General features: G+C 34.8%; 1 protein-coding gene across 1 annotated transcript; it reads left to right on the top strand.

Annotated features, from left to right (window-relative positions):
• Nucleotides 1-15425: 15425 nt before the first annotated feature.
• On the top strand, nucleotides 15426-16439 carry LOC145581271 (uncharacterized). The gene is made up of 3 exons (XM_081638305.1): nucleotides 15426-15661; nucleotides 15728-15783; nucleotides 15868-16439. The coding sequence occupies exons 1-3, from the start codon at nucleotides 15426-15428 to the stop codon at nucleotides 16437-16439; spliced, it is 864 nt and encodes a 287-aa protein (XP_081494431.1).
• The last annotated feature ends 3278 nt before the right edge of the window (nucleotides 16440-19717 follow it).

The following is a 19717-nucleotide window of genomic DNA, read 5'->3' on the forward strand; positions in this document are numbered from 1 at the left end:
TAATCTAAGTATAAACAAGTAGTTTTATTTTATTTTTTCCAAACATTAGATTTTTTATGTTCTCACTTAATCTAATTTTTAAAAATCAATTTATATGTCAAATTCATAGGAGCCCATCCCCACCCCTTCCCTCTCACTATACTCAATTTAGTATGTTTCTTACAAGCGGGTTATCTTGTGATTATAGGCTAGGAGCTAACACACACTCCCTCTATCCCTTAAAATGTGCCCCATTTTCTTTTAAAAGTCATTCTTAATATATAGTGTATTATTCTGTGAAATGGTACATTATATCTTTATGTATAAACTAGTATAAATTAAACATCATATGAGCACAACTTGATGATCAAATTTAGGTAAGAAGCCAAAGAACCATAAATACATAATTAATCAAGAAGACAAAAAAAATAAGAAACATTAAGATGTAAACAACAAAAGATAGAAGAAACTTTAAGGTATAGACAACAAAAGGCAGAATAAAAACCATGACAATCTATGAAATGCACTTGCAGGTTACAACTCTTATAGTTTTAGCATATATCCTTATGAATTAATCCATCAAAAAGCAATACAAATACAATAAACCTTTACTCCAATCCCCACCTTCCAATAGTCTACTAGCTTAGCCATCTAAATTGTTAACAGAACGTATTATGTCAACAACTAAGGACTTGACAAGCATTATACTTCCATCTAATATTAATTTTACTCATCTAAATTCACAACTATCCACTCATAACACCAAAATGCATCTAATTATGTATGAATTCCTCAAAATATGCTACTCAAGGGTAAAAACTCCCTGATTCTTTTTAAACCCAGATTAGAAATATAGTTACAAATTAAATTAATCATAATAATTAAAAAGTAAGAAGCAAAAATCTGATTTTTGCCCCCATCATTAGGGGTGAGAAAAGTGGGAAGCAAATTAAACATATATCAATAATGAATTTATTTAACCCAAACAAAATCGAAGTATAGAGCACAAACACAATTACATTTAAATGAAATAAAACCATTCGACATGCAAGTAGCCCAAATCTACCAAAAATCATTGCAAAAAAACCCTAGATACAAAATTTTAACACGAAATCAAAAAATTATCTCATGAAAGCAAAATATATATGTAATTTAAAGTACTTTCAAGGTTCAATTATATAAATTTCAAGAATTTAAACTACATTGGTTGAAAAATATCGCTGAGAAACTTTAATAATTAAGCAAATCGCCACTTCTTCGACCAACTAATCCCGACGAGCGCTTCCCAAACCCTATATCACCATAAAAACCATTGATTTACTAGAGTTCTTAAATGGGGATTTTAGATAAGTAGTAGGGATTTTAGATAAGTAGTAGGGAAATAGTTTTGTTTTGAGAGTGTTTTGGAGTTCTTGAGTTGGAGGGTAGCTGCGTAGCAACTAATAGAAAGTGAGGAACTTTGGAGTACGTGAAGAGAGTTAATCTTTTTTTTTTAGAAATAAAATAATAATATCTTACACAACAACTTCTTTTGTAGCCATTGTTAATTTTATATAACGCAACAATTAAACTTGTTGCGATAACTTATTTATTTTTTCACAGCAACAATCTCGTGGCCAAAAACAACTCCTTTTTTCGCCAAATCCCGCCACACGAAAATTTTGGAGGGGAAATGAATTTTATTTTTTTTGCAACAATCTTTAGTCACGGACTTAAGTTTTACGTAGCGGAAGCTGGTTTTTAGCTACAAATTTTTTTCTTGTTGCAAAAAATTGTTGCCAATAAACAATTTTCTTGTAGTGTTGGCATACACCCTCAAGAGAGGCTGCCTTGCTAACGTGTCCAAACTCTTAACCATGTTACCCTTTGACACCCAAATAAGCTTGACCATAGTAGAACATAGATCTTGACTTTAAGTTGCGAACTTCATCGCATCATGTGTGACAATATGCTTATATGTGCATTTTCTTTTAATGTTTTTTTTTATTTCTTTTGTTTATCTAACCTTTTTTTTTAATTAGAGTCGAGTCATAGGTTTTTTAATTTTATTTTTGAGTGAACCCAGATTTTTATTCCCGTATCCCGTACAAGCATCAACTTATTTTGGTCATAACCGGGGTTTTAGAAAGAGTTACGTGTCGTGCCACCTATGGATCTATAGCTCCATGTTTTATCTTTCATTTGGCGTTGGTTTTGTCCCAATCAAAGTCATAGATACAAAGGTATAACCGATATACTACAGCCTATCCAGTTTAGGTGTCTTTTTAGCGTCCAACCTTCTTTTTTTTGTTTTCTTTTTCGTATCTTTTCGTGTCAAGCTTGTCTTAGCCAATCTTCTACTTCTCTTAGTCCTTTAATCCGTTTCAACTCGTATAAAATAGGATTGTAGTTTTATTTATTTATTTATTTATTTATTTATTTATTTATTTATTCCCATGAGTCTTAACTCTTCCAGAATTTCAGTCCTCTTATTTCTTGTGATTATTGTGCTAACCTTAACATGTGTTATTTGGTTGTGTTTGATCTTATTTATGACTAACAATTGACAACGGACCGTTTTCATCTAATATATAGCATAAACATTAAAATTGGACAAAATTAATCAAGTCAGTTTGCCTTTTTATTCTTCCGTGCTATTTTGGTGCATGCATAAGTCGTCTTGTTAACTTTTACATGTCTAGCTATACGATCATACCACGAGTCTTATAACATCACTTAATCACTCACGAGTCAATTTGAGTCTACACACTTTATTTTAGACTTGAGTCGTGCACCATGACGTCTATGATCGTATACTAAGTTCATGCATGCATAGTTTTTCATCATAATAAAAATGAGTGGAGTTTTTCTCACCTGTTTTCAAATGTCTATCTTTCCTCGTTTCTTTCTTATTTTGAGCAGTGAGTCAAACCATTAAGTGAATTTATTTTATTTCACAGTACTTTGTCAAGGAGTAAGGGTAAATTGGTGCGGTTCGAGTCACTACCATAACAACCTCTTAAGCCTAAGAGGCATTCAAAGAAAACTTCACCATCTCCACATCAATTATCACCTTCAAAATACTTTCAATTCATTCCAATGGCCACTAAAGAAGATATTGAGAACATTCATAAGTCCATCGACGCATTTTATGCTATGATGCAAACCCTTACCACCAAGGTCAATACCATAGAACCAACTAAAGTCACTATTATTTTAGTTAACAAAATCAAAGAACAAGTAAGCAAAATTTTTGAAGATTTCACCTATGTGGAACAACCTTCCACTACTTTGGTTGAGAAGGACAAGCTTCCTGAAAATTTCTCCACTTCAGACATACCCAACTTTAAACATACTAACAATCCAATGTTTCATTTGAAGGCCTTCTCTGCAACCATGGCTCTCAAGGGTTTGGATGTAGCACTCTTCCTGTAGATAACTAAAAATGTCTCCCCGAAACCAAACCCGATGATGAACAATCTTTCATCGCCATTATTGGGCGGGTCGAGTATTTAATCTCAGGAGTGCTTAAAATCCATGTTTAATCAAACCCAGCTCACAAAATAGTCAACGATCAGTCCTAATGTTTAGTCAAAGCATAGTCCAATTCATATGTTCGCCCGAGCCTTTTTAATTCATTTCGTAATATTTATTAATTGAGCCCGATTAATGAATAATAAACCTAAATAAGCCCGAAACTATGAAACAGCACTTAAAAATATCGAACTTAATGATTAAAAATTAGGTTAAAAATGAATTTAGACGCATTTTGGGCAAAACTGTACACCGCGACACGGTGTGCTATACCGTGCCACGGCGGATAGTACCGTGTCACGGTGCACACACCATGACGCGGTGCTCAATTAGGGTCTTTCCACGGCTCTTATCACTTCTAGAGTTTCGTGGAACCACCTATTCATTTCCTCTATAAATACCCCCCTCATTTCTGTAGTTCGGGGTATCAAATAATTCTCTCTTCTCTCTTCTATGCTCTAGCCTAAACACTAGCCTACCATATTCTCTCAGAATACTTCTCTTAAGCACTCCAAGGAGTCTGTACTTTACCCGTAGTTCTACTCTTAAGCCAAGGCGTGAAAGGTAGAACTGTTTGAGGGTTTGGCCCCCAATTAACTTAATTTAATTTAATTTAAATTAGTGTTTATTAAATTCCTTGAAGTTACTAACGTGTTTATTATTTTGTAGTTGCAAGAAACAAAATCAAAGTAAGAAATCATGTTCCTTTTATTTCTATTATTTTTCTAACAATTTTTATTTTGTTTGTCATATATTAATTGTTGGATTTATTGTTAAATTGCTTCCAATATTAATGTTGATTTTATTATATTTTTTATGATCACCACATTGCATGTTAAAGGGAATATGTAATTGAAAATCACGTCTAATAAGATAATTTGGATGACCGGTTTAGGTTCCTTTTTAATCTTGTTATTAAATCAAGTGATCATGAATATTTTAGAATTTGTGTGCATTAATATTCAACCAATTTAGCATAATAATAGTTTGGAGCGAATTGAATATTTTGTTTGTATGCCTTTGAGATCGCATGAATCACTTTTCACAATGAGAATCGAGTAGAGGCCAATACGGGTGAATGTGACTCCATGACTCACTTTGTACCATCATCCTCGATCTTCCTTTCGTGGTTCCAAACCATATGGAGTTAGTAATCTCATGGATTATGAATGGGGTGTAACCTTCACGGGTCAATTATTGTCCCTTTAATCGTGGTTGCCTTTTATGATCCGTGAACGGTTTACAATTTCCTTAAAAACTTGTTAGCGGCTCCCTACTTTATTTGGCCCTAATCTATCGTATATGTCAATTCCCATTTTCTATGAGTGCCAAGCATATTCACACATGCTTAACGTAGGCCCACTTCAAACGACGCCTACACTTCCCTACGGTGTTCCCTCTCTCATTAGAGCATGCGTGCCAACAATGGTTTTATTCCCTAGATGCCAAGCACACTACAACATGGCAAGATGTCACTGAAAGTTTTATGAATCGCTACAAGTGTAACATTCTAACTAAAACTTCTAAACGTGAACCTTCCATTCTCAAACAGAAAGGGAATGAAGGGTTCACTGCTTACCTGAACAGGTGGAGGGAAACAGCTGTACCCTTGGTGGATCCTCCCAAATAAAAAGAGATGGTTCATCTCTTTATCCAAAATCTGACTCATAAGTGGAGGTAACATCTCAAATTCCTCCCATTGAATACTTTCGAAGTTGTATACGATATTGGCATTAATATTGAGGATGAGCTAATAAAGATTGTTGGTAGTAACAACAATAATAACACTTGGAAAAACAAGAAGAATGACCTTCCTTCTTCTTCGTCTTCTAAGCCCGAAAACACTACCAACATTGTAAGCCAGGTGGATCTCAATGAAGTTTTAGCTCTCAATGCTCCATTGCCCAAGAAAATGAGAACTTATACTCCTTTAGGAATGACGTATGACGTTGCTTTTGATCGCCTCTACAGTCAAGGCTTGATCACACCTATTAGGCCATTTCCAGAGCCAAAACCTGAAGAAAGGAGCGCCAAGTGGAATCCCAATGCCCACTGCAAGTTCCATCAAGAAAGGGGCCACGCTACTGAGCAATGTTGGAATTTAAAGGACGTCATTCAAGACTTAGTAGATGCCAACAAACTTCATGTCCCTCCAGGTGGTAAGAAGTGACAAGCAGCAATGAAGACAAGGCGCACGGCGAACCCTTCGTGCAAGATTTCATGACTTCTTCTTCTTCTTCTTTTTTTTTTAATTTCCCTTTCCCCATTCATGTCTAGCCTAGGTTTTCCATCTTGAATTTCTATATGTTTCTTGTGTTTCGTTCACCTTTTTCATCAATAAAATGAGCATTCTTTTCCTTTTACATCTCGATCATTCGCGAAAAAAAAAGACAATTGTCGAACCAAACACAAGGTACACTAATGATTTGAGGTAACCTTTTGCAACCCATTATTTCTCCTTTAACCATCCTAATACATATTCCACTTCTTCATTAACCACTTTGAGCCTCGTTTAACGTTTGGCCTCATTTGTTCAACCCACATTCACCTAACCTTGGGATGGGAAGGTGTGTGATTTGTGTAATATTCAAAAGCAAGTTCAAAAGAGAAAAAAAATAAAACAATATCTAAGGGCAAGTGTTCCAATGTCTTTGATATGAACATGTCTCAAATTGCGTCTCTCATCGAGTGTTTGGTACCGTGCTTGAGAAACATGAATGTTAAGTGAGTGGTGGACCGTATGATCCAAGATTGCCCACATTGATTCAAAAGAATGAAAAAGAAAAAAAGAGAAAAAAATCAAAGCAAAAATTAAAAAAATAAAGCGAAAAAATAAAATTTGCAAAGTTCAAATTTCAAATACACAATTACACATCTTGGGGGGCTTCCCGGGTCTTGAGCCTTTTACCCTTTCTTCTTCAAACCACTAGCTTAACCACGTTATAACCCTCAAAAGACCTCTTTGAGGTGTACATACACTTTTGCAAAGTTCGTTTAGAGCTACGTTCGGCTTGATTCCTAGCGGATACATAGGCAACCTCACATCGAGGTGCGGCCACATTCATATGCATGATCGAGTCAAAGAATGCTTATCTCTATCCATCTAGATCTAGACTTGGGGGCTTAAACCTACATCATTTAGCCTACCTAGCCTAAAGAGTTATCATTTTTTACTCTTCTTACATCTATTTTCCTCGCCATAGCCTTTGCAGCCAGCTTTAGTATCACTTTTTTACACTTCATTCACACATACATGGCTATTTCCTTGTTCCCTTAGGAACTCTTTGTCATGAAATCTCATTTCAACACTGTGCATGCTTCATCACCTTTCAAGACAACATCCATGAAAAGAAACATTGCATACTTGCTTAGCTTCCTGACCTAAGTAATATTCATTGTTTCATACATCGCATAATGTGCTTAGCTTCCTAACCTAAGCGACATTTATCAAAGATCTTTAATAATCATAAAAAGCATATTGTGCTTAGCTCCTTGACCTAAGAAACATTTATTATTTCATACAATACTCAGCAATCATCATTATATACGTGCTTAGCTTCCACACCCAAGCAACATTCATCAAGATTGTTTTTCATACACTATATGTTTCTTAGCTTCTTAACCTAAGCAACATACATTGACAAGAAAAACTATTGTGCTTAGCTTCATAACCTAAGCGCATTCATTGATCGTGTCACATGATGTAATTGTCCTTAGTCTCCTAGCTTAAAAACATTCATCATGCATACATTATTTTCAAGACAAGCAATTTAATTTGACCCATGCGATTTATCTCGCTTTGTTCACTAAGGAAGTTCCAAACTTCTTCCTTTTTGATGTCTTTTCTTTTGGGGAAATTCAAAACTTTTTCAAAATTTTTACTTCATTTTTTTACGTCTTTCTTTTTCGGGAGAAAGTTAGTACCCTCCACTCATGACAAAAAAATGACAGAATTTTATTTTATTTTATTTTATTTTTGCTTTTGCATTTTCATTTGCTTGTGTCTACACACACACTCAAATCATACACATACACATACAATCACAAGTCATACACATGTCATGTCGTGTCAAGTCAAGTTTGGTTAAGCTAGTTGGTCAATTCAATCACAGTTTATGTGAGTCCCTTAGAAAATTTTATTTTGTAGGCCTCAGTTATAGAATCTGTTCGGGGAAAACCGAACAAATTATCATCTTCATCCCACGTTCAGGATAATCGAACCATCATCATCTGTAGCCCACGTTCGGGGTATAATCGAACCACCATCAAACATTTATCAAATATCTAGTGACCATCTCCCGAGATGAGGACGATTTACGAGACACAAAGACTTGTAATCTCTCATTATCAGACAAGTTTTCCTCGAGGCGTGGAAATTTGTCAGTCGAGGCAATTGTGTCCCAAGGCATGGACATTTAGTGTTATTCCCGTAGTATGGAATTTTACTTATTCATGGTCGGAATCATAAATCATGTTATTGGATATATTCATAAAACTTATTATAAAATAACAAAAATATAAGGTCATTTATTATCGAAATTCACTAATGTGTAAACTGGCTTATAAAATGAACTTTGTTTTGGTGAGTTTACACATTTTATAAGCAAGTTTACACATTGAAGAATTTCGATAATAAATGACCTTATATTTTTGTTATTTTATAATAAGTTTTATGAATATATCCCTTAACATGATTTACGATCCTCCTCTTCCAAAATCAATATCTCTTATGCTTTTCTCTCTCTAGAAAATATATTCCTCTCTTCTCTCACCTAGACTTCTCCTCTCCTCCTCGTATACCTAAGGATCTCGCCGCAGTTCAGGCGCCGTCAAGCCTTCTCCGGTGAGATCCTTCAAATTTTATTTTTCAAATTTCTTTTCTCTTGGCGTCTTTTACTCACAAATCAAGGAGAATTACTCTGTTAATTCGTGTTCTCATCGCAATGCCCATAACTTGAGCAACGTGAATCAATCAATTCCTGATCTCTAGTTGTTTGTGAGAATCTATCAAAGTAAAGATGAAGGAGAAAGAAGAAGAAGGAGCCTCTTCAGTTTATGTACTTTGATCATTACCGGAGTGGAATTGAAGCTTTTGTTTAAGGTTTGGGGTTTTATCACTGAAACAAAGGACCAAGGCTAGCCTTAACGCCACTGTCAAAGGACATCCAAAATTCGATCGCCCAATGGTAATTAGGTAAAGTTAGGGTTAGGGTTTTCTTGCCAAATTCCTTGTGGGGTTTTTTTGTGGGGAGATATCTTGTGGTGGATCCCTGCTTTCAAAAGCGTTTCTTTCATTAATTAGTTTAGTTCAAAGGGTTTGTGACTCTTTGTTTCAAGTGGAGTCAGTGGAGTTTAGCCTTCTATAGTAAGTCCTCTTTACTTTTAATTTAATATGCTAGTTTTTATTAAGAGTATTTCTTGGGGAATCTTGTTGTTCGTGTGTTTAATTTATTCGTAGTTATTTGGGTATTTTTTGTTGTTGTTTTTGGATGGTTTGTCCATGGTTGCTAGCCTTGTTGCTATGAGTGTTGGGATACCCTTTACAATTGTTTGGTATGGGAAGTTTTGATTCTAGAGGTTGTAGGAGGCTTGTTATTGGAGTCTTGTCTTTGGCAAGTTGTTTTATAGTACGGGTGCCCGGGTGGTGGAGTTTGTTTCAATTCTCATTTGAGTAGGGTTGTTATTGAAGTTGCTGCTTCTTTTGAAGGTCAAAGGTTATTTGACAGTGAAAGGATACTTAGTAGTTTTCTTGGGTGTTGAGGGTTTGGTTTTGTTTTCATGACTTGTGTTGGCTTTGTTTTTCGATTTTAGATATTAAAAATTTGATAGAGAATTAATTTGTTTTCTTCCTTAAAGTGTCTTTGCTATGGTTGTAGTGATCATTGCCTTGAAAAACCCAAATTCGAAGGCGGATCTCCAAATTAAAACTTTGGGGGTTTATAGCGTGTCAAACTTTAACTTCTTCCGGGAAGAATCTGGTACCTAATGTTCAAGGTACCGAGTCACAATTTGTGACTTTATTCATTGTTTATGGTCGTGAGAATTCCTTCCTACCACCCCTTTCTCATTCTTCCTAGTTTCAAAGGAATTATAATATCCAGTCAGTTTGCCAATGGTGCTTGAGCAATTTCTTTGCTTCGTCAAAAGAAGTATGTTCTAAGGTAAGCATAGGTCAGTTTTACCTCCTCTAGAAGCATGATCAAAGCTGAAGCAAGGTTATCTTAAACAACATATGCCCTACGAAGATGAAGTTTATAAGTTTTCACTCCCCTTGTTTTATTTTATGTTGCTTAGTGTACATTGTAAACACTTTTTAATTAATGTCAATTTCACTGTTGTAAAAAAAACAAAAAAACATGATTTACTAATGATCTACAATGCTTTAAATTAAAATTACACGTGGGGCTCATGGATAACAATCCCTCCACTCCTCACTCCTCTTTTAAAAATATGTATTACAAAAGTATTTAAATTCATTAATTTTTTGTCAAAAAATAAAAATTCATTTATTTAAATTAATAATTTTGTTTATTAATAATTAGTATGTGCCCATGATTATGCATTACATTTTTATTATTTTTATATAATTTTGTATATAAAAAAGTTACAAATTACAATTATTAGCCATTATAAAAATAAAAAAATAAAAAAGTGGACACGAAAAATGATCACTCTACACTGAAAATATTGAATTGACATTTAACAATTCAAATAAACCTATTACGAAATTATTTCAATTTTTGTTAAAATTAGAACTGTCAAAAGCTGACCCGACTCGATAAATTTTCTCGAACCCAATTATTAACTGACCTATTTGAATGCGGAAAAATGGTGACCTGAACCCAATATGACCCGACTTGAAAATAACTCGAGACTCGAGTAATCCCGAGTATTTGAGACCCAAACATGAACCGATCTGGAGATGACTCGACCTCAATATAACCCGTAAATTATTAACTAGAACCGAACTCGACTTGAACCAAGATTGACCCGAACCCGTTTTAACCCGTCAAAACCCGAATTTAACCCGACCTGTTACTTACCCGACCCAAATTCAACCTGACCTGTTACTAATTGTAGGGAATAATTCAAGCATTCCACACTTGAGCCCCACTATGATCATACACTTAAGCATGGTGGCGTCCAAAGGGAAGGAAGCTAGAGCAAAAGAGTCGCCAACAAGTTTTGGGAACTTGTAAACCGTTCACAGGGTGAAGGTTACACCCTTTCACGATCCATGAGATCACTAACTCCATAGTGGTCCTGAACCATGACTGGATATTCGGGGATGAAGGTACAAATCCAACCTAAAAGAGATTGAACCTGCCCTAAATAGGCCTCTACTTTATTCTTCTCATATTCATGTGCGCTTTCTGACTAACATACAATCAATATATAAACCCTAAACCTGTTTAATCTATGTTGGTTGAATATTAATGCACAAACAAATCTATTATTGGCGATCACTTGAATTAAAATCACATTAGCCTAAATAAAATTATTAATTATCTTATTAAGCGTGATTTCAAGTACAAATTCCCTTTAAACCTGCAAGAGAGGGTGTGATCAAGCAATAACAATAATATATATCAAGCAACATGATAATATTAATTGATACAATAAATCATCATCATCATCATCATCATCATCATAATATCATCAAAGCAGAATATTAGCAAGATCCTAGGCATGATACTAACATGATTAATAACAAATCCTAGCATGTCACTAAATAATAAAGATCAAAGCTTTAACCCTAACATGATACTAACATGATAGAAGAAAATAGGAAGCAACCTAAACATGATTCTAGAAAGCAATACATAACATCCTAACATGATACTAGGAATTAAAATAATCTAAGCATGCTATCTGAAGATATATAGAAATAAAGCTACTTACTTTGATGCCTCATATCTCTTTCTATCAAAACAATACACGCGTTAGTAACTTCAATAAAAATATTAAACAGTAAATCTAATCAAAGAATTGAAATAAGATTTGGGACCAAACCCTAAGAAATTATCAACCTTTCACGTCTTGGGCGAAGGCAACTTCGAGTTTGGCTATGTGTGTCTAAGTCTCGTGATGGACGTATATTGTTTTGAAAAGGCTAGGCTTAGAAAGAGGGAGAAAGAAAGAAAAAGCTTATAGATTAGAGAGAGAGAGAATTAGAATAGATGATTGTTGATGATCGAAAACGGGGGAATAACGCCCCTATTTATAGAGAAAATATCCGAAACATTTAGAAAAGAGTCAGAATTTGACTCGAAGTAAAACAGTCTCTATCGCGATGCGATAGAGCTATCGCCACGCGACAGACCCTATCGCAATCGCGATAGACACTTCGCAGCGCGATGGCGCGATTATGATAAAAATCATGTACGGAGTCCTTTTCCCAACATAATTAGGTGATTAGACTCCGTAATTATCTTAATAAAAATCAGCTTTATCTTTTAAAACACTTGTTTTATTTCAAATTAAATTCTTTATCTTTTTTAAATAAAAGTATAATTATTAATCCTAATTCCATTAGAATTTAAAATAACCTTCTAGATTATTCTAGAAGATTAAAGTAATTCCTAATAACTTTAGGAACAATTAATGGGCCCTCCACTTGATCCTTGGGCCATATAAAATCATTTTGGGTCCAATTTAGTATTTTGGCCATAACTTCCTCATTATTCATCAGAATTGGGCTTATAATATATCGTTGGAAAGCTCTTTCCGAGCCCTATCCAACTACACTATTATTGAACCCGTATTATGGACCTAACTAAACTGGATTGGACGTTTTCATAAATAGGGTAAGAAAAGAAAGATTTTCAAAAACAGAAAGAAGTATTTTTTTTATTAAAAACAAAGAGATTTACGAGACTCTTTCACATTTCACCTCATTCGATAATCAATGACATGAAAAGTATTCATCACTGGGTTTGATTTTTAGGGAGACACAATCAGGTGTCTACACTAACCCGACCTGAATTTAATTAATCCGACTTGCATGTTACTAACTCGACTCGAAATTCAACCCGATTTGTTACTAACCCAACTCGAAATTAATACAACTTGTTATTGACCCAACCCAAATTCAACCCGAATTGTTCTTAACCCATTTCGAACTCAACCTAACCTAGTATTGACCTGACCCCATTTCAAATCACCTTAAATTAAATTTAGACCACTTTATCAATATATATTTATACTTCCTCCGTTCTTTTATTATTGCACCATAGAGATTGATACACTTTGTTTTGGTAGTGGGAAATAGGAAAAGAGAGAGAGAGATAGAGAGAGAGAGAGAGAGATAGAGAGAGAGAGAGAGAGAGAGAGAGAGAGAGAGAGAGAGAGAGAGAGAGAGAGAGAGAGAGAGAAAGAGAGAGAGGGGTGAAATTACATAGTTATCCATGTAATGTAAACAAAAACTAAAGAATCAAGTGGAAAAAGTAAGGATAATATTGGTATTTATAGTGTGAATAGAGATATTTTGTTTTCTAAAATGAAAATGGTGCAATATTTGTGAAACTTCTTTAAAAGGTAAGTAGTGCAATACATAAAATACGGAGGAAATATATATTTACGTACTCATTTCTAAATTATTTCTACTAAGAATGTGATGTTCGTCACGCAAATAAGTTTAGGGTTTTTTTATTTGAAATTCCGACAAAATTCACATAATTGAGCAGTGTCAAATTCATCTACAAATCATAAGAAAGGTATGTTTTCAAATTTTCAGTATTAAATTGTTGTTTTAATACCAATGGACATGTTAGATTATTTACATGCTATGTTTTTTCATTTTTAAGGTAATTGATGAACTATGATACTATAACTGAATTTATGCAATTTATTAGATGATAGTGTTGATTTATGTGTTTTGATTTTGAAGTATTTAGATTCTGTTTTGGTATGTTACAGAATGGAACAGGTTACAGTTAAGTTTAAGTACATGGATAATGAAATTGATATGATGATTGATGATGTTGATAAGGTTATGTGGATTGATATGATTATTGAATGTGAGGGAAGATTTAACAAAAACAACTATCAGTTCCCCAAATTTCCTACTTTCCATTATTGTTATAACATGAAAGATGTGAGGATTGAATTTGATAATGACTTAATGGCAATGTTGGATAGGCTTAGTAAGAGAGATGTTATTATTGTGTGGATTGGTGCAACTGAAAAGGCTACTGACTCTGTTATTGCTGCTAGAAATCTTGCTGGAACAATTAAAACTAATCCTAACATGTATTTTGGGGCTAGTCCACCTAAGAAAAATAAAAGTCCAATGGAAAATGAAGGTCCAGATGCTAATATGGTGGGTTGTGAGTATTTCCCAGATGTTGAAATGTTTTGGAGTAATGTTCAAATAGAACATGAAACTGATGTTGGTGTAGGGACAAGAGGGTATGCATGGGATGATGATAATGCTAATACTAAAAAAAAGGTAAAGCTAAAATACTGCCTACTAAAAAATTACTTGTTAAGAGAAAGCTCAGTGTGATTAGTGAGCTTGAAACCACTGTCCAAACACAGTCCTTTTCTAATTCACCTTTAGCTACACCACACTCATCAGCACCCTCATATGTCTCTGACACTTCAAACAACTCAGCTATAGTTTTGCACAAAATACCTAAGAGTATAGCTGCTAGGAAAAGGGGCTTATTGAACACTAATTTGCAACCTGCAACTGTGGTAGTGACTGAGGATGAGTTTAATGAAGTTGGTAGAGCTAGACAAGTTATCTCTGATTAGGAAACAATACATAGCTTGCCAATTAACACCTTAGATACAGGCCAAAGTAGTGGGCAAGTTGTAGCATTGGTGGTAATGAACAGAATGAAGATGTCCTTAATAGAGAAGATGTTGATGATGACTATAAGGACATTGAAGACATGGGGATCATACATGATAATTATGATCCATATGAGTCTGACATATGGCAGAAAGATTTGGATAACGATGATAATTACTTTAGTAGGCTGTACAAGAATGGTGAATTTGTAAGTGAGGTTGAATTTGGGAACATTGTGCTTAAGCCTTGGATGATATTCAGTGACAAGGCAAATTTTATGTCTATTCTAAGAGATTACTGCATACAATGTGGATTTGCACTAGTTGTTGATAGGAGCAGTCCAAGGAGGTTCACAGCATCTTGCCTTAACTTACATTGTTCATGGAGAATCTATTCAAGTTTGTTACCAGATGGAGTAACTTGGGAAATTAAGAGCATAAAGAACTCTAAGCATACTTGTAGGGGTCTTGATGAAAAGAATCCTTTAGTTAATATCATGTGGGCTGCAGAAAAGTTAATGGATGATATTAGAGCCAATAATGATATCTCTGAAAAGTCATTAAATGAACTCCTTTGGATTAGATATGGAGTTAAAATGGCAACAAGTACATTATACAAGATGAGAGGGGTTGCTTTGAGGGAAAAAAATGGAGGTTATGATACTTCATATGGACACTTACCCAAATATTGTGAGATGGTCAAGGCAACCAATCCAAATTCAGTAGCATACTGTGCATGGAAACAACTCAATCATCCAGAAGCTGCCTTGACATTCTCAAGTATTTTCATCTCCTTTAAGGGAGCAATTGATAGTGTTATTACAAGGTGTAGGAGTCTAGTTGGAGTTGATGGTGCTCACTTGAAGGGCAATTATGGTGGAGTACTCTTGTCTGTTGTAGCTATAGATGGAAACAATGAACTGTTTCCTTTTGCTAAGGCCATAGTATCTGTAGAGGATGGAAAGAATTAGAAGTTTTTCACCTGGCTCTTAAAATCTATATTGAGAGAAAGTGGAAGGGGTGATGATTGGTGTATCATCTCAGATAGACAGAAAGTAAGATACATTATTCTTTATGTTTTGAAAAAGTTGTTATTGCTTATTATATTACTAAATCTATATTTAATCGAACTTAATATGCAGGGAATTAATCTTGCATTGACGGAGTTGTGGCCAAAGGCAGGAAGGAGATATTGTTGTAAACATTTGGCTAAAAATTGGAAGACTGCATTCCCTGGACCATTAATGCATTCCCTTTTTTGGTTAGCTTGCAGTGCTACCTCCCCTTTTACATTTAAAAAAGCCATGGACAGAATTCAGAAGGTGAATCCATTAGCTTACATATGGTTGTCAAAGTTGGGGGACCAAAGCAGGTAGACAAGGCATAAATTTGATCCAAAGATATGTAGTGATGAGAATAAGACAAATTTTGTTGAAAGTTTCAATGCCACACTGGGAGTAGATAGATGTAGGCCTGTGTTGACTCTATTAGAAGGTATGATTTGCATCTTTTTCATCCATATTTATGATTCATGTTTAACACTTAGCTTAATTAATCAAAATATTTTGTCATTGAAAGGTATAAGAAGAATGTGCATGGTAAGAATGTCAACAAGAAGAAAAAAATGCAGGGATTGGAATGAGAATGACCCATGCCCTAAAATAGTGAAGAGGATACAATATCTAAGTTTTGAATCCAGAACTTGCAAGGTTTTTCAAAGTAAGGAGGGTGAGTATGAAGTGAGAGATGGCAAATCCATGCTTCCTGTTTCCCTAAACAAAAGAACATGCATATATGGGGCATGGCAACTTTCAGGGATTCCTTGTAAACATGCATTAAGAGCAATTATGTCTGCTGAACTTGACCCATTCAAATATTACAGCACATGGTACTCTGTACAGGCTTATAAACAAGTATATGGGAATTCAATCAACTCTATTCCTGATTTTGAAAATTGGCCAGAGATTGACCAGGCCACCATACTACCACCACAAGTCAAAAGGGGTATAGGAAGGCCATCTAGGCAAAGGAAAAGGGCAGCAGATGAACTAGAGAAAGGCAAGAGATCAACAATTGTCCAATGTCAAAAATGCAAGTGTTATGGTCATAATTCACATACCTACAATGGAGGGCTTACAGCAAAAGAATAAAGTGCTGCTGATGGCATCAAAATTACAAAATCAAGAGCAAAGGCAATGAAAAAGCTTGCTGAATCCTCTTCACAATCTGCATCCAAATCCCAAGCTGCACTAAACCTTACCAGAGGCCAATCAGAAACTCAAAGTAGAGGGTTCACAAGAAGCTCATTGTTGTCTGCTTCTCAACCAGAACCTACTATTTGGACAACTCAAATGTCACAAAATGCTGTCCAAGGTTTAATGAACCAACCAATTACTGCTACAAAGAGGGGTGGTAAAGGGAAAAACAAAGTTTAGGATGTTCTGAATTTTTCTTTTGCAAGTTAGGACTTTTTTTGTGTGATTTTTTGCTGAAACAATATTTATGTTGAGCAACTTTACTTAGTTGCTTTATTTTGGAAATTTATAAAAACAACAGTTTGAACATGCATTTTCAGTACATGCTCAATTGGTTTGTATTTTGACAAGTTGCAATTTATTTGAGAACACAGAGTTGTTCTGTTTTTTGACAGTGTTTTGTCAACAATTATGTGCTCATCACTCGAATTATTGCTCAAATGCTTCTATATTTGTACTTAATATTTGCATAATTGTACAACTATTAAAAGCAAAATGCCATGACTAACTTTTATTTATACGTAATCGAATTACACATATTCAAATACATCCTACATTAAACAACATCTCATCTAAAGTTGCTACTTTCCACCATGATTACATCTGCGTTTTTTGCGAGGGTGTAGTTGTGGTGCTTCATATTCACCTAATTGAAACTTCCATCGAAAGCGCACATCTTCCTTGCAGCAACACCACGAAAATTCATTTTCAAATTGCTTGGAGATTACCAGAAACGAAACCTAAGTGGTAGATGATAAACCCTAAGTCAGAAAATGGAAGAGGGCTGCAATATACAATAGGGAACTAAGCAGCCTTTCGGGAAATAGATGAAAAAATACTTGGGAAGGATTATTTTAAGGATTATTTTAAGGGTAGGTTAGTCTTTTTAATAATTTAGGTTAGCAAATGGGCCATTTAAGTCATGGTTAGTCACTTTAATGATAATTAGACCACTTAAATGAATTTAGTAAGTATACAGTACCACTTTATAGAATTAAAAAAAGGTTCTTCTTCCACGTAGAATTTTTACTTCCATGAGGCCACCAAGTAGAATTTCCCAATATTTTTTTGAAAACCGTGCCACACGCTGGCCACCGTGGTTGGCTAGCCGAAGCTAGCCACGGTGGCTGGCTGCCTTGGACAGCAGCCACTGCCGTAAGGCATGTAGCAGCATGGCAGCAGCTACTGCTGGGGCTACAGGTTACCATGTGCGGCCAGCCTTGGCTAGCCACGGTGGCTGGCCGCCTTACGACAGCTACTGCCGCAACCTGCAGCAGCAACAGCACAGTCGTGGTAGCAGCCGTGCAACTCTTGCATGCTGCTGCCCACAGCCACCTCGGACCTCCTCCCTCCCCTTCCCCTCCCTCTTGGACCAGTAGCTGCGACAACCACCGTGGCTGCGCCACCCAATCGTGGCTGCCGCCTCTTAAAACTCTTGTTTTTATTTTTAATTTAATTAAAATAACTTTTATCAAAATTAAATTAAATCAGTCCAAAATTAAAATTAAATCCCCATTCAATTTTAAAATTAGGGTTCATCATAAAATTAATCCCAATTTAATTCTAACTTTTAAAATTAAATTGATGATCATACACAAAAAAATTTTATGCATAAATCAATTCAATTAAAATTATGAAACATAAAATAATTCTAATTATATCAAAAATCAAGCACAAAATCATATATTAGGGCTTAGAATTTTCGAAAAATTCAAAATTAGGGTTAGGGTGTTCGAAATTTTTGAATACTTTAGGGCTTAATTCGTTCCTCTTCATGGCTATTTTGAGCATAATTAAATCATATTTAATCAATTCCAAAAGTTTAATCACATTAAATATAATAATTGAACCATAATTAAATTAATTTCTCCCTCTTAATTGATTATAAAATTAAGAACATGAAGACACATAATCATACCTTTGAAGCGTGAATTACATGAAGCTATTTTACTGGCAAATCAGGAAGAGAATAGAGCCCCAAGCGTTGATCCTCTACTTAGTCCACGGGATTTGAACGAGCCGTCCTCCAATACTAGATTGGTCGAGTAAAGGGGAAAACTACGATTACCACCTTTAATGGACAAGACCGACCACCACGAACCGCCACAACCGGCGCCGAGGGGAGGAGAGAGCCGTGAGAGTGAAGGAGTGTGAGAGGGGTTTGGTCTCATGTTTGCTAATTAAGGTTTGATCAAACTGATCACTGAATTGCATTACCGAAAACCCTAGGAACCTAGTCTTTATATAATCCTATTATAATTAGACTAGGTCACGAAGCCTAAAACCCTCCATATCACTCCATATGGCCGGCCATACTAGGGGATGAGGTCCATCATGGGCCTCGTCCTCTCGTTCTCGATCTAGGCCCTTTGTGTGACCTTATAGGATATGTCCAATTGGGTTTTGACATATTTTACTAGCTCAAAAATCGTTAGTACCTCTAGCTATGATATAACGACAACCCAAATGTACGAACTTAATTATGTCCATAATTTGATCCATTTATATATCTAGTAATTGCACATGACGAAGATCCTTCAACATCTCCCATTGATGTTATGTGTTTGTGTCTAAGGTTTTTGTGTGAAATAATGTAAAAAGTATAAATATAAAAGTAATTTTGCATGGACCAAAGGCTTACTCTATTAATCTAAAATTGACAATTAAGTTTAATTTGTTTTTAAATAGTCACTATGTATCCAACGTAAAAATATTGTAATTCAATTCTTTTATTTGCTCAGCTAGGGTTTTAATTATTTTGATGATCTAATCAGATGAAAAATCGTTAAACGATGAAAAAATTAATGAGTTGAAGATGAATAAAAATATAAAAATATTTTCATAACATGGCCGGGAGCTCGAATGACAACTAATGTTAAACAATACTAATGAATATATAGATATGATCATTTTGTGGCTAGCTTTAAGAAAGAATCTACAACATTATTTCTTCTATAAATTAGTACACATTTGGGGTATGCTCTTTTAATTCAGATTTTTAAAGTGCTTACTTACTAATTTGCCTTTGTTATTCCTAATTTTCTATGATTATACATACTTAACAATAATATTGCTAACGTTTAAGTTTTTATCTTATTTTATTTATTAGGGATCGGAGTATATTGAAGACTGGCTATATAATGCTGAAGTGCAGATTAATATTGCTTATTTAG

Source organism: Chenopodium album, chromosome 15 (assembly GCF_948465745.1).
Source record: "Chenopodium album chromosome 15, dcCheAlbu1.1, whole genome shotgun sequence".
NCBI lineage: Eukaryota > Viridiplantae > Streptophyta > Magnoliopsida > Caryophyllales > Amaranthaceae > Chenopodium > Chenopodium album.

What these genes read in the sequence shown, in the direction of transcription:
- LOC145581271 (XM_081638305.1), top strand. Translation starts at nt 15,426, where the DNA reads ATGCAGGGAATTAATCTTGCATTGACGGAGTTGTGGCCAAAGGCAGGA. An exon ending in AAGTTGGGGGACCAAAGCAG is followed by an intron (nt 15,662 to 15,727) that starts GTAGACAAGGCA and finishes TTTTGTTGAAAG; the next exon opens with TTTCAATGCCACACTGGGAG. An exon ending in TGTGTTGACTCTATTAGAAG is followed by an intron (nt 15,784 to 15,867) that starts GTATGATTTGCA and finishes TGTCATTGAAAG; the next exon opens with GTATAAGAAGAATGTGCATG.